Source organism: Danio aesculapii, chromosome 16 (genome assembly GCF_903798145.1).
Source record: "Danio aesculapii chromosome 16, fDanAes4.1, whole genome shotgun sequence".
Lineage (NCBI taxonomy): Eukaryota > Metazoa > Chordata > Actinopteri > Cypriniformes > Danionidae > Danio > Danio aesculapii.
In genome coordinates this window covers 39,823,400-39,840,704 of record NC_079450.1, presented here as the reverse complement: position 1 = coordinate 39,840,704, position 17,305 = coordinate 39,823,400, and the positions used below count along the sequence as shown (strand labels likewise).

General features: G+C 35.1%; 1 protein-coding gene across 1 annotated transcript in view; it reads left to right on the top strand.

The window, feature by feature from the left end:
* Positions 1-17,305, top strand: part of chn2 (chimerin 2) — a 120,380-nt gene that overhangs the window by 64,111 nt on the left and 38,964 nt on the right. The window contains exons 5-6 of the mRNA XM_056474773.1: positions 723-836; positions 1,639-1,909. Of these exons, the coding sequence (XP_056330748.1) occupies positions 723-836; positions 1,639-1,909 (385 nt within the window). The remainder of the gene's footprint in view (positions 1-722; positions 837-1,638; positions 1,910-17,305) is intronic.

The following is a 17,305-nucleotide window of genomic DNA, read 5'->3' as shown; positions in this document are numbered from 1 at the left end:
TAGTTGACGATCGCCTACACCTCCCCCTACCCTAAACCCAACCGTCACAGTAGCATGGGTGTTACCTTAGTGGGCGACACAAGGTCCACTACGATCGCCTACACCTCCTGCTACGATCGCATCAGCCCCAACTTCAGACACGCCCTCTGTCAAGCGTTGACACTGAAACCCCATGTGAATCAGGTGTTAAGTGGTTCCAAAGCTTCTTTCATCAGTTGAACACAAAAGACGATGTTTTAAAGCAAGCTGGAACCCCGTACCATCGACTTCCATAGTAGGGAAAGCAAATACTATGGTGGTCAAGAAGAAAGAAACTCATTTCAGAAACTCTAGATTTGGAACAAGTAAAGGATGAGAAAATAATGACCAAATTCTTATTTTTAAGTGAACTGTCCCTTTAAACAGGTGTTCCTAATATAGTGGCCAGTGTTACTTTCTCCTTTCCTTACACAATGCATGTGAATTCTACTGAGTTTGCAGGATTTTCATTTAAGAGTGTTATGAAAGGTTGTACACATTGATTTTGTGCAGTGATGTGTGCACGGGTGATAATGTGAAAAAGCGCGTATGAGGGAGAGAGAAAAGGACAGTGATTTATGTTGTGTCAATTGAGCGAGAGTTGCTGTGCATATGAATATGAAAGCTACAAGAAATTCTACGCTGTGTGTGTGCTTGTGTGAGCAAATTTTAACTTGAAGTTAAATCAGGGTGTCTTTGTACAGGTTCCACGGTCTGATTTCCAGAGAGCAGGCAGATGAACTTCTGGCGGGGACAGAAGGTGCTTATCTCATCAGAGAGAGTCAGAGACAGCCAGGAACATACACACTTGCTTTGAGGTACTCTCAGCTCATCCTTCTGTGCTTTTCCCTGTACATACTGTAACGTTCATTCATCCATCAAACTCTCATCCTTCTGTGCTTTTCCCTGTACATACTGTAACGTTCATTCATCCATCAAACATCCATCTATCTATCTATCTATCTATCTATCTATCTATCTATCTATCTATCTATCTATCTATCTATCTATCTATCTATCTATCTATCTATCTATCTATCTATCTATCTATCTATCTATCTATCTATCTATCTATCTATCTATCTATCTATCTATCTATCTATCTATCTATCGTTCTATCTATCGTTCTATCTATCGTTCTATCTATCTATCTATTTATGTCTGGCTGTCTTTCTGGCTGTCTGTCGTTTGTCTGTCTGTCGGTCGGTCGGCCTGTCTGATTCTATATTCTATTAAATTGTAACATTTTTATTTTATATGATATGAAAAATTATATTAATAAACATTATAATAATATATACAAATATTTAGCATCAAGTAATACATTTTATAAATAAATTAAAAAAAATTATAATTTGTCTTTATTGATCCTTCCATTTATTTATTAATCTAAATATTATATTATATTATATTATATTATATTATATTATATTATATTATATTATATTATATTATATTATATTATATTATATTATATTATATTAATTTTATTTTATTTTATTTTATTTTATTTTATTTTATTTTATTTTATTAATTTAAACAATTATGAAAAGAAATATGTAATTTTGTTCTATTAAAATCTTCAGTAAAATGATATACAATATTATTTGTTTCACTCAGATTTGGTGGCCAGACTCTGAACTATCGACTCTTCTATGATGGAAAGCACTTTGTGGGAGAAAAACGTTTTGAATCGGTTCACGATCTGGTTACGGACGGTCTCATCACTCTCTACATTGAGACAAAGGCAGCGGAGTACATCGCTAAGATGACCACAAACCCCATTTACCAGCACTTGGGCTACACTTCTCTTTTGAGGGACAAAATTACTCACAGACTCAACCGGACCCGATCTGAGCCTAAAAAGGTTACTTTCCAGCAGGATGAAAAGGTGAGGCAACTCGTCTGATTACAGTTTTTCTCAGTCGCTTTTCTCTGGTGCATTTCTCCCAAAACTATTTACATTTGCACAACAGTTAATGCATTTCTCAAAACAATTAGTACAAACTGCAAAACCTACTTAAAAAATCTGCAAAAGCATGTCACTTGCTCAAAATGGATAGCTCATTCCTCAAAAGCAAGTATTCATGTCAATGAAAGTGTCAGTGTCAAGATGAAAAGTCTTGACATCATTGTTTATGAACAAGATAGTCAAATGGCTTTATCATGTTTTCATTATGACTGTTTACTTCCAATGCAAAAAAAAGTCAGATGTTAGTGACACGTCCTGAAAATGCTGAAGACAGCACTTTATACTATTTGCACAGCCATTTAAAAACTACAGTAAAACCATCACTGCATTTAATGAGGTATCTAGGTACAAGACACTGAATATGTATGTTTCACATTTTTACTGCATATGCTCTTTACAATTCCAGTTTATTCAAAGCATTGTGTAAAAGAATAAATACACCCTTATTTATAACAAACATAAACTTCCTTTGGGTAGAGCTGTGCACAACTGTAAACAATATTGCAGTACTTATCAGAACTGAACCTACAACATACATAGGTCTGTAAATCATTCTAGAAACTGTTCAACTTAGAAAACATTTTCAGGAAAAAAATTTAAACATTTTTATTAAATTTGCTTGACATTTTGACAACTAGTTCAGCATTTTTGTATGTAATGGCTCATGATGAAAGTATGTAAGGACTGTTAGTTTTATATGGAATGGCTATTCAGCATTCACAAGTTTAGTTAATTTTGAAAAGAAGGTCGCTGGTTCGAGCCTCGGCTGGGTCAGTTGGCGTTTCTGTGTGGAGTTTGCATGTTCTCCCTGCGTTTGCGTGGGTTTCCTCCGGGTGCTTCGGTTTCCCCCACAGTCCAAAGACATGCAGTACAGGTGAATTTTGTAAACTAAATTGTCCATAGCATATGAGTGTGAGTGAGTGTGTATGGATGTTGCAGCTAGAAAGGCATCTGCTGCTTAAAAAATATGCTGGATAAGTTGGTGGTTCATTCCGCTGTGGCGACCCCGGATTAATAAAATTTCGGGACTAAGCCGAAAAGAAAATGAATGAATGAATGATACATACAAATACATATATACATATATATATATATATATATATATATATATATATATATATATATATATATATATATATATATATATATATATATATATATATATATATATATATATATATATATATATATATATATATATATATATATATATACACACTTTATTAGCCAGCCACTTTATTAGGTACACCTTACTAGTACCGGGTTGCCTTCAGAACTGCCCTAATCCTTCGTGGCATAGAATCAACAAGGTTCTTAGAGATTTTGGTCCATATTGACATGATATTATATCAGTTGCTGTTGCCTTTCTATCAGCTCAAACCAGTCTGACCATTTTCCTCTGACCTCTGGCATCAACAGGGCATTTCCTCCCACAGAACTGCTGCTCGCTGTATACTTTCTCTTTTTCTGACCATTCTCAGTAAACTCCAGAGATGGTTGTGCATGAAAATCTCAGTAGATCAGCAGTTTCTGAAATACTCAGACCAGCCCGTCTGGCACCAACAATCATACCTTGTTCAAAGTAAAATTTTTTGGGCTTGGTCTTGGTCTTAGTACCTCTATTGTTTCCATTGTATAAGTTAATTATAGATAATTTGTACTAAATTGTGATCAATATTTTGTTTTTAGATTGTTGTTGCTCTGATCAACCAACAGTACTGCTGAAAATTCAGTTTCACTTCCTTTATTTGAGCAGTCATTGGTATTTGAAGACATTTTATATGCAGAAATTTGTGATCTGTTTTTGCATGCAATGACACCACTTTTTTACGCATGCACCCAAGTATCAAGCTTTTATTAGTGACAGTTTACAGGGCCTGTTCTTTTTCACCCAAATCATGAAGTCAGACAGCATCCTTTCACAAACTGATGTCAGAACGGTGTTTAGATGAATGAGGGGGGCCTTTCTTTGTGTCCCTCTGGAAGATTAGAAGAGTGTGAGAGTGTTTCAGCATCAGTGTGTGCATCACTGATGAAAGATAATGCCATGAATGTGCTGTCTCCTGTGTCATTTATCAGACGCACTGTCTGGATCACTGATGAGGGATTTTTATCAGATCAGTCAAGTCTACCGTTACCTCTTTATGAATTCTGCTGTCTCACAATGGAGGTGAAATGGCTCTTTGTTAGAGCTCCATGAAGTAAAAAAAACATAAGCGATGATCAGGGCCAAATTAACCAATGGGCATTATGGGCACAGGCCCATGGGCCCGTACGCACTTGGGGCCCCTGCGAGGGTGGATTTTGGAGTGTCTATTTAGACTAAGTGCAAATAGCACACCTCATTGGAATAAGCTAGTTGAGTGATTCCCGCCCATCACCATTTAATTGACAGAGACAACATAACTAAAGCGTGCAACTAACAGCAGCATGAGTGGTGTAGCTCGTAAAGCGCATGGCAACATGTTTTGACGCGATCATTCATGAACCCGGTTCGAATCCAGCATCTGATGAACACGATCTTCATTTTTTTACGCATAACATATCAGATTTTGCCTACTCTTCATCACAAGGAAGACAAGTAGGAATCATTCATAAGTGTGTGTATTATAGAAGACTCAGATTCATAGAACTGGATTGGAGATGTGTTGTATCCAAATCATATGCATTATAAGTTTGTAGAAGTTATACATTAAACATACCCTCAAATACATATTTTTAGTACTGCTTCTGTGAACTTGAACGAGTATATTGAAATCCATTAATTTTCACTAGTTGTATTAGTATTTTTTTTTCAAAGTGTGCTTTAAAATAAGTTAAAACTTTGTAGATTAGAAATATATGTACTGTATATCATTTATTTTAAAAATGCAGGCAATACATTATAGATTAATTTAATTTAAAAAATATTAGGCTATATTAATCTTATTTTTTAATTCACCCAGGTAGGGGGCCTACAAGACATTGTGCCCAGGGGCCTCTGAATTCTTAATCCGGGCCTGGCGATGATCTGACATTTGTGAATTAGTTAAAGGAAGTGTAGTCTTTTATTATTATCCACAGTCATGTTTGCAAAGCCAATGTTTGTTATTGTAGCAGACACCAGGCAGAGAATTTTGATGCAATATAACTGGATAATTAGTGTAATGAACACAACACGCTTCAGCAAGTGGATTTCTTTCATTCCACAGTTTTGTTAAAATGTCCACTTGGGGGCAGTGTCAACAAGTGTCAAACTTTGAAAATGGATTTTAAAATATATACTTTCTTGCAGCCCAGTATTCACTTTTTATTTTATTTCATTTTATAAATAAAATTGTTTAACATACTATGATGATGGCAGTTTCAGCCATTTCGTTGACACCATCAATCAAAACAATGCAAAAAACCCAAACCCAATCTATAAATAATACCTAAAATTGTAAAATAGATTTATTTATTTATTTATTTATTTTTTGTGACTAAATAATCACTTTCAATTTGCTAAAACCAGAATTTTTATATTCTTTGGTCTGGTCTCACAGCAAACATAATATTCACCTCTGTCCAGTCTAGACAGAATTTGATGCAATAGAGATAAAATTACAAAATCTTACAAAACTTTTATTTAAATGAAAGCTCTAATGGCACCACCTTTCCATATTCTCCAAAAAGTTTCATGATTAATTATGTAATACGGTTCATTTTCATATTGATTATAATACATCACAGCTTTTTTTATTTAAAAAATTGTATCATTATATGATATTAATTTACTAGTTTTTAAATAGCTTTAATCTTATTGAAATTATTTAGTCATTTATTAATTTTAGTTGTTTCTTTAATTTAGTTAGTCACATAAGATATTGGCATTAATTATTTTTCTTGGTGACTAAATTATCACTTTCAATTTGCTATTTGCTGAGCCAAAGCCACAATTTTTATATTCTTTGGTCTGGTCTCACAGCAAACATGATATTCATGTCCAATCTAGACAGCATTTTACATCTGATACAATAGAGATAAAATTACAAAATAAAACTCAACTTAAACTAATGCTCAGAATGACACTACCATTTCCATATTTTCAAATAAGTGATATGATTCATGATTATTTTTGTGATACAATTCATTTTAACATTGATTGTGATACATTGAAGCTATTTTTTTTCTTCTTGTACACTTTCATATTCATATTTCATATTACCCATATTATATAATATAACATACCCATATTATATAATATATTATTTTAGCATTAATATTATTATTATTTATTTAATATAAATATAATACATTTTTTTATTATTATTAGCCTTTTTATTGTTATACTTTAAATTTGTATTTGTCTTTAGATTTTTAAATATATATATATATATATATATATATATATATATATATATATATATATATATATATATATATATATATATATATATATATATATTTATTATGTCACATTAAAATGACTTTTAATAGCTTTAATTTATCTTATTTTAGTCATTTACAGTAGTCATTTTAGTTCTTTCTTTGTTTTAGTAAGTCACATAGGATAAAATTTTAATCTAATAAAGCTTTTATAAAGCTTTTGAGTTTATGTGCTTAATAAAATATTCAGATTTTATTTCAATTTTTGCTTCAGTTTTAGTGTATAAAAACAGCACAAATGTTAATGAGCTGCCACTGTTTTTAACATTATAAATTATGAAGTCACATTTCAAGGCTTTTCATGATAATTGCTACACTTCAGAAGACTTAGCTAATGCGTTCGCATGGAAACATCATCAACATCATCACACTAACAAGCAAATTATTCTCGGGTAATTGTATTCTCCTTTGAGATTTTACTTTGACCTCACACACCCTCAAATCACTTTTCCGTCACTGTCTTGATTTGCTCGTGTCAAAGCGTTTGACGTGTAGAGCCAGGGTGTGTCTTTCTATGACGGCAGTGTCTTTATTTTTATCTGGTTACCTGTATGAATAGCTCTATGTTCATCTCACCTGCACAGCTCAGAGTTCACATGGCTCTCTTCCTCTAATAACAGTAATCGCTTAAGTGTTCTGCTGGCCTGGCAAGATCCACTTAAAACCACTCGCTGCTGATGGATCGCAGTTATTAGAATTAGAGCTGAGCTTTGTGGTGATTTATCATTGTTGTTTACATTATATTTCAGCACTGCAGCTTTTAAAATTGAAGGATTGGATTTTATCAGGTTTTTTTATTTTCTTTTGTTTTTGTTTACTTTTGTGTGGTTATCTTACATGTTAGCCTTATGATGGCTTTAACAGTTGAAGAGTTCAGATGCAAAAATCTCTAAATGCCGTCTGAAATTTCCCTCTAAAATGAGATTTTTTATCAGGATCCTGTGTGTATGTTCAATAATATCACATTTATAGCAAAGAATAAGTCTTTTTCCTGGTTTTTAAAGTAAAATAACAAAAGAGGCTGAGAAAAATGTTAATTTTCGATGGAAATTTAAGACGGCGCTTTTTGCATCTGAACCCTTCAGTTGTGTTCTTTGGTTCACTGGTATACCACAGTGTAGTTTGGCTTGTTTGTTTGTTTCTCTGTTACTTTCTTTCTTTCAATCATTCATTCATTTATTTTCTTTTCAGCTTAGTCCCTTTATTAATCCAGGGTTGCCACAGCGGAATGAACTGCCAATTTATCCAGCACGTTTTACGCAGCAGATGCCCTTCCAGCCGCAACCCATCTCTGGGAAACATCCATACACACTCTTTCACACACATACACTACAGACAATTTAGCCTTCCCAATTCACCTCTACCGCATGTCTTTGGACTGTGGGGGAAACCGGAGCACCCGCAGGAAACCCGCGCAAACGCAGGGAGAACATGCAAACTCCACACAGAAACGCCAACTGACCCAGCCGAGGCACGAAGCAGCAACCTTCTTGCTGTGAGACGACAGCACTACCCACTGTCACCTTTCTTACAATCCCTATTAATTGGGAAAATCCCAAAAATTACATCTCTGCTAGTGCTAACAGTTGCTGTGTTTTTGGATATGACATTAAACTAGATGACAAAGTTTAAAGACAAACATTGATGTTAGCTTGAGAAAGTCTAGCTTGAAAGTTTTGAAGCAGTTCTGAAACGGTCTATTATAAATATAGTAATCTAAGTGGTTGCTATGCAGTGCCTATGGTGTTGCTATGCAGTATGCAGTTACTGTGGTACTCTAAGTGGTGCCAATAATACGTTGCATTCTAAAAACCAACATAAATTGCTTGACTGAATAGCTCAGAAAAGTTCTGCTGTTGTTTATAAATTCCAGATGATGTATGTTCTCATGTCACAGTCAGTGTGTCCTAATGTGTAATGAAACTCAACACTGTTTGAATTCGTGCACATGAGCTACTAAGGAATGACCTCGGGAGCAAGGCAGCTGATTAAGACGCATCCAGAGTGTTGGTGTATGTGTGTAGCAAGTGTGTGTAGTTAGTATGTGTTAGTGTATAATTTGCTGCAGGTGTGTGATAATCAGAGTCTGGTAAAATGGCCTTCGTCAGTGTTGGGAAGTGTAGTCCCGATGGCCGGTGAAGTGAATAGATAGCTGGAGTGTCCTCTTGTGGTCTTTGCATATCCAGATGATAAGCATGACACTATGTGTGGCATTTTATTGAAATTGGCATCCCTATTACATAATTTGGGGCTCATCTGAGTTTCTTGCAGAACTGTTGTATGCAATTTGTTTTGTGCATAGTCACATTTAACTGCCACAAAGCTGAGTGGGTCCAGTTCTGCTGATGGAGTGGATTTTTTTAAGGTTGTCCCAGAGGTTCAAATCTCTTTTGGGGTATACTGGATGTGCTACAAAAACTGTGACTTTGAACATGTGATTGGATAACTGGACTAACCAGTGGACCAATCTCAGTGCACACCCTCACAAATGGTGTTTTAGTCATTGTTAAATGCTGGAGTCTGCCATCAAGATAATTTGGTTAAATTAACTAGAACTGTGTCACGAACATTAGACATTCACCTTCGAATGCAAGACGTCAGCAGATTTATGTGTCACAAATAACTGAGACACAAGTCATTTGGAAAAAAAAGAGCAATAGCCTTTAGGTGGACTTAAAAGCATGGTTCACCCACAAATTTTTATATATTCACAATTTACTCACCCTTAAGTAGTTCTAGATCTTTGTGAGTTTCTTTCTTCTGTTGAACAACAATGAAGATATTTTGAAGAAAGCTGAAAACCTGACTGAATGATAGTAGGAAAAAACAGATACTGTGGAAGTGAATGGTTGTAGATTTCCAACATTTTTTTTAAATATCTTTTTTTTTATTAAAGTCGCCATGGAACTCAAGTTAAGATTGTCCTTTTTTTCCTTTATCATGACATGTATCCATGGTTGTGAAATGAGGAAAATGTAGGGTGGTACAAGAGTGTGTCCTCTGGAAACAGATTGGATTATTGGAAGATGGGTGTTGCTAGCTTGCTAATAAAATAAAAGAAGATTGACAAATGGATGAAAGCAGAGCAGAAACCAGACCAACCCAGGCTCGTTCTGAAAACCTACTCCTATATTCATTTCTGTAGGGCACCAAGTACGTCCCAGGAGACACGTTTTATTGCAGTTTTTGTTTTTGCAAATCTACCAGAGGCCACTGTGTACGCTTTTTGAGATCTCAGATTTTTCTCGCGAGTGCCATTCGCACCTGCCCGTGTCACATGAATTCACCGCTGTCAACTGACTGACTGACTGACTGATCGACTGATCCACCCTCCTCCTTCCCTAAACCCAACCGATAGTGTTTTCAAAAGCACAGATTGACCCGACCACCCACTTCCCTAAACCCAACCTACAGTGTTTTCAAAAGCACTCCAGAAAATGAAAAGCCCTTGCGGCAGCCTGATTTTTACCAAATTTTCAGATTTTACCACATTCTCACTCTATTATTTACTTGTTCATTTTAACTTTTGGACTCGTGGCATTCGTTTAAAAGATGAAATGCAGCCATACGTAGCTGTGGTTGCATAATTCGCACTCTCCAGAAATGTATATAGGTCTACAATTTCAGAATAAGCCTATGCTGAACAAGACACGCCTTGATAACCCCTCCCAAAAGGCATTCCATGTGACCAGAAGTGAAGTAAAGTCGTTTAAATGGAGGAGAGAAGGTTATGATACTTGACTAAAGATTCTGAGGGTAAATATATTTTTACAAAAATTTGAGAGAGCAGTAAGAGTGTTAACTACGGTTACCTGTATGCCACACTGGTCTTAAGTCTCACAGAAGGAGCTCTGGAAACCTAAAAGTAGGTGAAACCACAGTAGAGGATGAGAGAAGACCAGGCCTGGAGATTATGTTTGGATTCAGTTCTGTTGAGGCAGCAACTGGCCATGATGGGCTCTCGTCGCCCGTTTCTTTTTGATCAAATCCTTGAAAGTTTATTAGTTTTCTGCTTGCTTATTTCCAATGGCTAGATGTCTTCAACGTCATTACAGTAAGCCTAACCCTATAGTCTTAAATCTAACAATAACTCAAACTCATTAGTAAATTAGTCAGTTTTCCTGAATAATAAACCCAGAATAGTCCATAATAGTGTCTTTATTTTTCAGAAACAAGTCCATGTTGGTGTTGGACAACAAATTTTTATACTTTTGTGACAGGAACCCTTCAGATGCATGCTGCTAGCCATTAAGATTGCCATTGTATACATTATGTAACATTGTAAACATCAGAAGCACACTTTAGAGATGTTTATGCTTTAGGGAAAAGTTTATGCTTGAGAATTTATGCTTTAAGCAGGCTTTGTTACATTATATGCCAATAGGGATAATTCAAAACTGGGACAAAACACATTTACATTTTCTGAATCTAAATGTTTCTGAAGTTTCTAAAATATATTAAAGATATCTTAACTCTATAACAGTCACAGTTGCACATGTGCAATGTATTTCAGTATATATTAAATAGTTTTGTGTAAGCTGAACTTATTTTGACAAACTATGGGCCAGATTTACCAAACAGGGCAAATTTGCGTGAGAGCACAATTCTAAACACTGTGCATTGGAGTGTGGAAATTTCTGTGGAAATTAAAGAACAAAGGCATAACATCTCATTTACATATCGACCAATGCAATACGTGCAGCACAAATTTGAGTTTATTGGCAAATAATCGTCACCTTACAATTATAAGGTTCTGAGCAAGCAACGTAAACAAACAAAACAAAGCAAGGTACAAACACGGAAGGCAAGGCAAGAAAACCACATCGTAATGTTCACAATCAGTAAAACAAAACTCCGCAACGTGTGTGTGCGTGCGTATGTGGTGTGTGTGTGTGTTTGTGCGTGTGTGTGTGTGTGTGTGTGTGACATGCTACAAAAAATTATAGAAATATGTATATATGTGTGTGTTAATTTCAAGTCTAAAATACAGTAGTCAACATCTGAAATGGATCAAAACCTTTCATCAAAGTTGTCATAAAGCTTATTGAATAACACCTATACTTTTACGATCCACTTTAAATGTTGATTTCTGTATTTGCAGGTAAAACAATATTATTTACCATTTAGGGTTACTATTAGAATAATTAATAATTTATAAATGTTAAACGTTTTAGAGTTTAGAATGTAAATAAAGTCAGATTGTGTTCCAGCAGTCTGTGTGTCTATGCAGTCCATGAAGGTCCCCTGTAGAATAGGTAGGCATCAGCCAGAGCTTCAGGTTCCCACTTGGCATGTTTTTTTTTATTATTAAAATCTTATTTTAAGTTATATTATGAAAAAAGACCTTAAAGGTAAATTTTGTATGTGATTTTTGTTTTATTAAAATGAGCAGAAAACCTGGTCCCCTCTTGGCCAGTATAGACTGACAGTCCCCTTATAGTAACATAGACGTGTGTGTGTGTGTGTGTGTGTGTGTGTGCTTGAGAGGTGTATACAAACTCTGTGTAATTAGTCCTGAACACCTTCAGCTGTGTCTGTTTGCCATCACCTCATATGTTTCCAGTGCGGCTTAATGTCAGATTCTAACACTAAATAAGTGATAGACTTATGTAAAATACATTACCTATTACATGGTAAGTGAGGACATATAATAAAAATGTCTACAATGTATAAAAACATTTTAATAAAGCACTACATTGGTTGCATACACTGAGTGAGCAAAAGGGGTGGCCTCAAGCCGATTTGCAAGGGATTGCGCAATCTGCTCACCTCGCTCCCCATGCTGTAATTGAACAGGAAATATGCAAAATACAGCGTGTTTATCATAAAAATGATTGAAATCATTTAAATCATACAGAAATTTCATTTTTTTAGCACAGATCAGTGGACAAATATTTATTTTGTCATTTAGTTTACATTTCATGATGACAGGTGAGGATGATGACAGGTGAGGCACTCATCCTGAACAAATTTGCCCACTGGCCTCTGTCCATCATGGCCTCCTAACCATCCCCATATATCATAATTGGCTTCATCACTGTCTCTTCATCACTCTTCAGGTGTGTGGTGTGTGGTCTAGCGCAATATGACTGCTGTCATGTCATCCAGGTGGATGCTGCACACCGATAGTGGATGAGGAGATTTCCTCCAATGTGTAGAGCGCTTTGAGTGTCTAGAAAAGTGCTATATAATAGAATTATTCTTATTTTTATTACCCATGCTCTCAGCCTTATGTCTACATGCCGTGAGCCATATCTGACTGCATTTATGTGAGATTTCACAAAATTTAAATAAATGTAAACATCTGTGTTATTGACAGATCAGGTGCAAGGAGAACAGATCGCATGCTGTCCGAGGGAACTAAGATCGTGCTAGTGTTACATGAATCACCCTAGTTGATTATTTTAAGTAGTCTTTTATTTCTTGAAACAAATTTAAGAAATGTAAACATATTTTGCAAACAATCTGTTCAAATGATGAATTCTGTAGCATTTCAAATAATCACATGTGGAAAAAGTTCTCCAGCTACAACAACTACAGCTCATGCTTTTAATAATAGACATTAATAATGGTGCAAACACCTATAATTTGATAAGCACAAAGATTAATAAACGTTGTTCTGTGATTCATTTACATACTTCCCACCCATAAAAAGCCATGTCCTCACTTTTAAGTAACCACAGTACTGTTTTAACACCAAAAAGACTTCACTGGCGCAAACATATCCAGAGATATCAGGATTTCAACGTGGCTTCTAAAGTAAATTGTTGTAGTTTAAAATCTAAAGTTAAAAATCTTCTCTGGCTAAATAAATACATGTTAAATAATGTAGGAGTTTTCCCACTGTGAAAATAAAAGAGAAATTATTTTGTGAAAAGATTCAAGTTTTCCTACTGTTTTCTTGTTTTCTGCTCTTAAGATTTTACATTAATATTATTTATCCACTGTTTTTATTTGCAATTTGCTTTTGTAATCAGACTCAATAAATATTACATTAAGATTTGTATTTATTGGCCTATTATTGGTTATTGACTTCAAAATATAGAGTTCTGTGTTATTGCATCAGCTAAAATTTCCATTTTCTGGATGCATTATTCACAAATTATTATGCAGTTTTCCAATTCTAGTAAAATTCACAACTTTGTATGTAAACATATCTACAGTAGCTCTTCTAACAGACTTGAAATGAATTAAACAGTGTATTCAATAAATATAGCACATTTCTCTGTGTGTCTGCACCACATACAGTAGGATGTGGTTTTGTACTGTACACACTTTGTGTCCTAGTTCTGTCTATCTCCTCAGCTGCAGGGTCTCTTCTGTCAATACAGTGGTCTCTAAAAAGAGACTAGGCCTTATTGTCTCCCTTTTGTTTCTTGCTTTGTGCCTCTTTCTTTAGGAGACAAGGAGACTTCTGCCTTAGTACAAAACGTGCAAGTCTTGCTCATGCACTCACACTGTCTGAGCGCCTCGTCTCCGTCTTCCCTTTTATCACTCTATGTGATTTCCCAGCATCCCTTTATCTTCTGTGACCCTCACTCAGTTACTGTATTTGCTTCTGCGGTTTAGGTTATCTGATCTGGATGCTGGTCCTACAAATACACTGATATGTCAGATAAAATGCCTTGTGTTTAATCATTTTGACATCTGCATTGCTAGTTTGTAAATGATTTGACCTACACTGTAGAATAAATAAATAAATAAATAAATAAATAAATAAATAAATAGTCAAAAAATATATAATGTGCTGCTAGAAAATTACCATTTTTCTGAATATTTACTATACATGAAAAGCCATTTTGGAGTTTTGTTATTGTTTTTTTTTTATTGTACTGTCAACCAATCAAACAACGGATCTATTAATTATTTATCAACTCATTAATCAAGGTAAATCTTTAAAGTCTGGGTGAACCGGAAGTTGCTGGAACTTTTATGTCAGTATGTTGATGTACTTCCAACTGAAATGGAATATTGAATAGGGGGCGGGGCTTTCTGTTTGTGCATCATTCCCTCATATCAAACTAATGATTAAAAGGGCGTGGTTAAGTATACTGTGGCTGAACTCCAAACGCTAAAGCAAATGGTCAGACTTAAAGATTACCAAAACAATACACTCACTGGCCACTTTATAAAGTACACCTTACTACTACCGGGTTGGACCCACTTTTGCCTTCAAAACTGCCTTAATCCTTTGTGGCATAGATTCAACAATTTACTGGAAAAGTTCGTCAGAGATTTTGGTACATATTGACATGATGGCATCACGCAGTTGCTGCAGATTTGTCGGCTGCACATCCATGATGCGAATCTCCCGTTCCACCCCTTCCCAAATGTGCCCTATTGGATTGACATCTGGTGACTGTGCATGCCATTTAAGTACAGCAAACTCATTGTCATGTTCAAGAAACCAGTCTGAGACGATTTGTGCTTCATGACATGGCTTGTTATCCTGCTGGAAGTAGCCATCAGAAGATGAGTACACTGTGGTCATAAAGGGATGTACATGGTCAGCAACAATACTCAGTTCAATTCAATTCAATTCAGTTCACCTTTATTTGTATAGCGCTTATACAATGTAGAACAATACTCAGGTAGGCTGTGGCCTTGACACGATGCTTAGTTGGTACTAATGGGCCCAAAATGTGCCAAGAAAATATCTCCCACACCATTACACCACCACCACCAGCCTGAACCGCTGATACAAGACAGGATGGATCCATGTTTTCATGTTGTTGATGCCAAATTCTGAGCCTACCATCCGAATTTCGCAGCAAAAATCAAGACTCATCAGACCAGGCAAAGTTTTTCCATTCTTCTATTGTCTAATTTTGGTGAGCTTGTGTGAATTGTAGCCTCAGTTTCCTGTTCTTGGCTGACAAGAGTGACACCCGGTGTCGTCTTCTGCTGCTGTAGACCATCCGCCTAAAAGTTTGATGTGTTGTGCATTCAGAGATACTCTTCTGCATACCTCAGTTGTAACGAGTGGTTATTTGAGTTGCTGTTTCCTTGAACCAGTCTGGCCATTCTCCTCTGACCTCTGGCATCAACACGGAATTTGCACCCACAGAATTGCCGCTCACTGGATATTTTTTCAGACCATTCTCTGTGAACCCTAGAGATGATTGTGCATGAAATTTCCAGTAGATCAGCAGTTTCTGAGTGTATTTTATTATATTTTTTGAAATGTATTATTTCTGTAATGAGTAGTCTTTTTTAAAGCACACAACATTTTCTATTAAAGTATTTACAATTGAGGCTTACACAAACAGTAAATTCCCAGTACTCTATTTTAAAACCTAATTTTCTAACATCCATAAAGCATTTTAGTTTGTATTTACAAAACTTTAGTCGAAAATGTTAATTAATAAACTTGTTTTACCCATAAACAATAGACTGCTATTGGAAATGTATAGAGTAGGAACTTCTGAAGGGAACTATTGATTCTCTTTAGTGTTAGGAATACAAACTAAACAGCTCTATTGATTATATACATCACCATTATAACAGCCATCAGCTGCCTTGTGCCCTAGATATTGGCATAGGCTTTAAAAACACCCATATTGGTCAACTAGAACACATGTTAACTGCCCTGTGCCCCCTGCACACACAAAAAATGTGTCACTGTGGAGGTCTGCAGCAATAAAAACACACTAGTGCTTTTTATATATACATTTATATATGTATTTTTTATTTATTTAGCAACGCTCATTTCTTTACTGAACTAGGGTTGGGTAAGTAGTCCAAAATAAGTAATCAAATGCTAAGTACTAATTACATCATTATAACTGCATTAAATTACAATTTTAATTACTTCGCAGGAAAGTAACTTAGCTACTTAGTAAATAATTGAATTAATTGACTAAATACTAATCCACATAAATCTCAAACCATACACAATAGAAACTATACTCTTCATTCTTTAAATTTGAGTCAAACAGGACCTTTTAGTTTTGTTTTAAAAAAAATATGCTTAAAATGTAAACAATTATACAGTGCTCAGCATATGAGTACACCCCCTTTTGAAAAATAATATTTTTATGCATTTTTCAGTGAATATAGTCAATAATTTGGTGCATTTAAACAAATCAGTTTTATTAAACAGTTATAACCATTAAAATAAGAGTTTATGAATAGAAAAGTAATACATTTAAATGTAAATGAGTTATTGCAAACAACTATATTCAGTATTTTTTTATGTTTTTTTTTTTATTTTTCCTGTGTATTAAAGCTGTATTTAATATTGTCCCCTAACATATTCATTTAGGTATAATAATTTTAGGACTCTGATCTTAAGTTTTTGTTAGGTTAGTTCCAGTTCTGTCTTTGTATGCACTCTATGCATCAAAACACACAAGGCTCTATTTTAACGATCTAGACGTGAAGTCTAAAGCGCATGGCACAAATGTGTTAAGGGTGTGTCCGAATCCACGTTTGCTATTTTAAGGATGGAAAAATACATTCTGTGCCCTGGCGCATGGTCTAACAGGGTTGTGCTTATTCTCTTAAAGAGTTATGTTTTGAGCATAATGTGCATTAAACCAATCAGAGTCAGATTTTCCATTCCCTTTGAGAGTCAGTTGTATCCCGCCATGGCGCAATTGCTATTTACATGGCAGACTTTGTAAGTGGAAACACTGAATGCATCACTAGCGAGAAAACAGTTAAACAGACCATCTGCAGCACAAGGATAAAGAATGAGCCTCCTCCATTCAGCCTCTTTACTTTCTCTTTACTTTTACTCTTTACTTTACTCCTTTACCTTCGTGGATGGGGAAATGGTGGAAACTCACTCCACTGAAGACATCCATTAGCCTACATATTTAATTTCGTTTGTTAAGCACAAAGACTTGTTTCAAAACTATTTCTAAATTCAGTTCTAATTTCCAGAAAACGAATAAATGAACAATA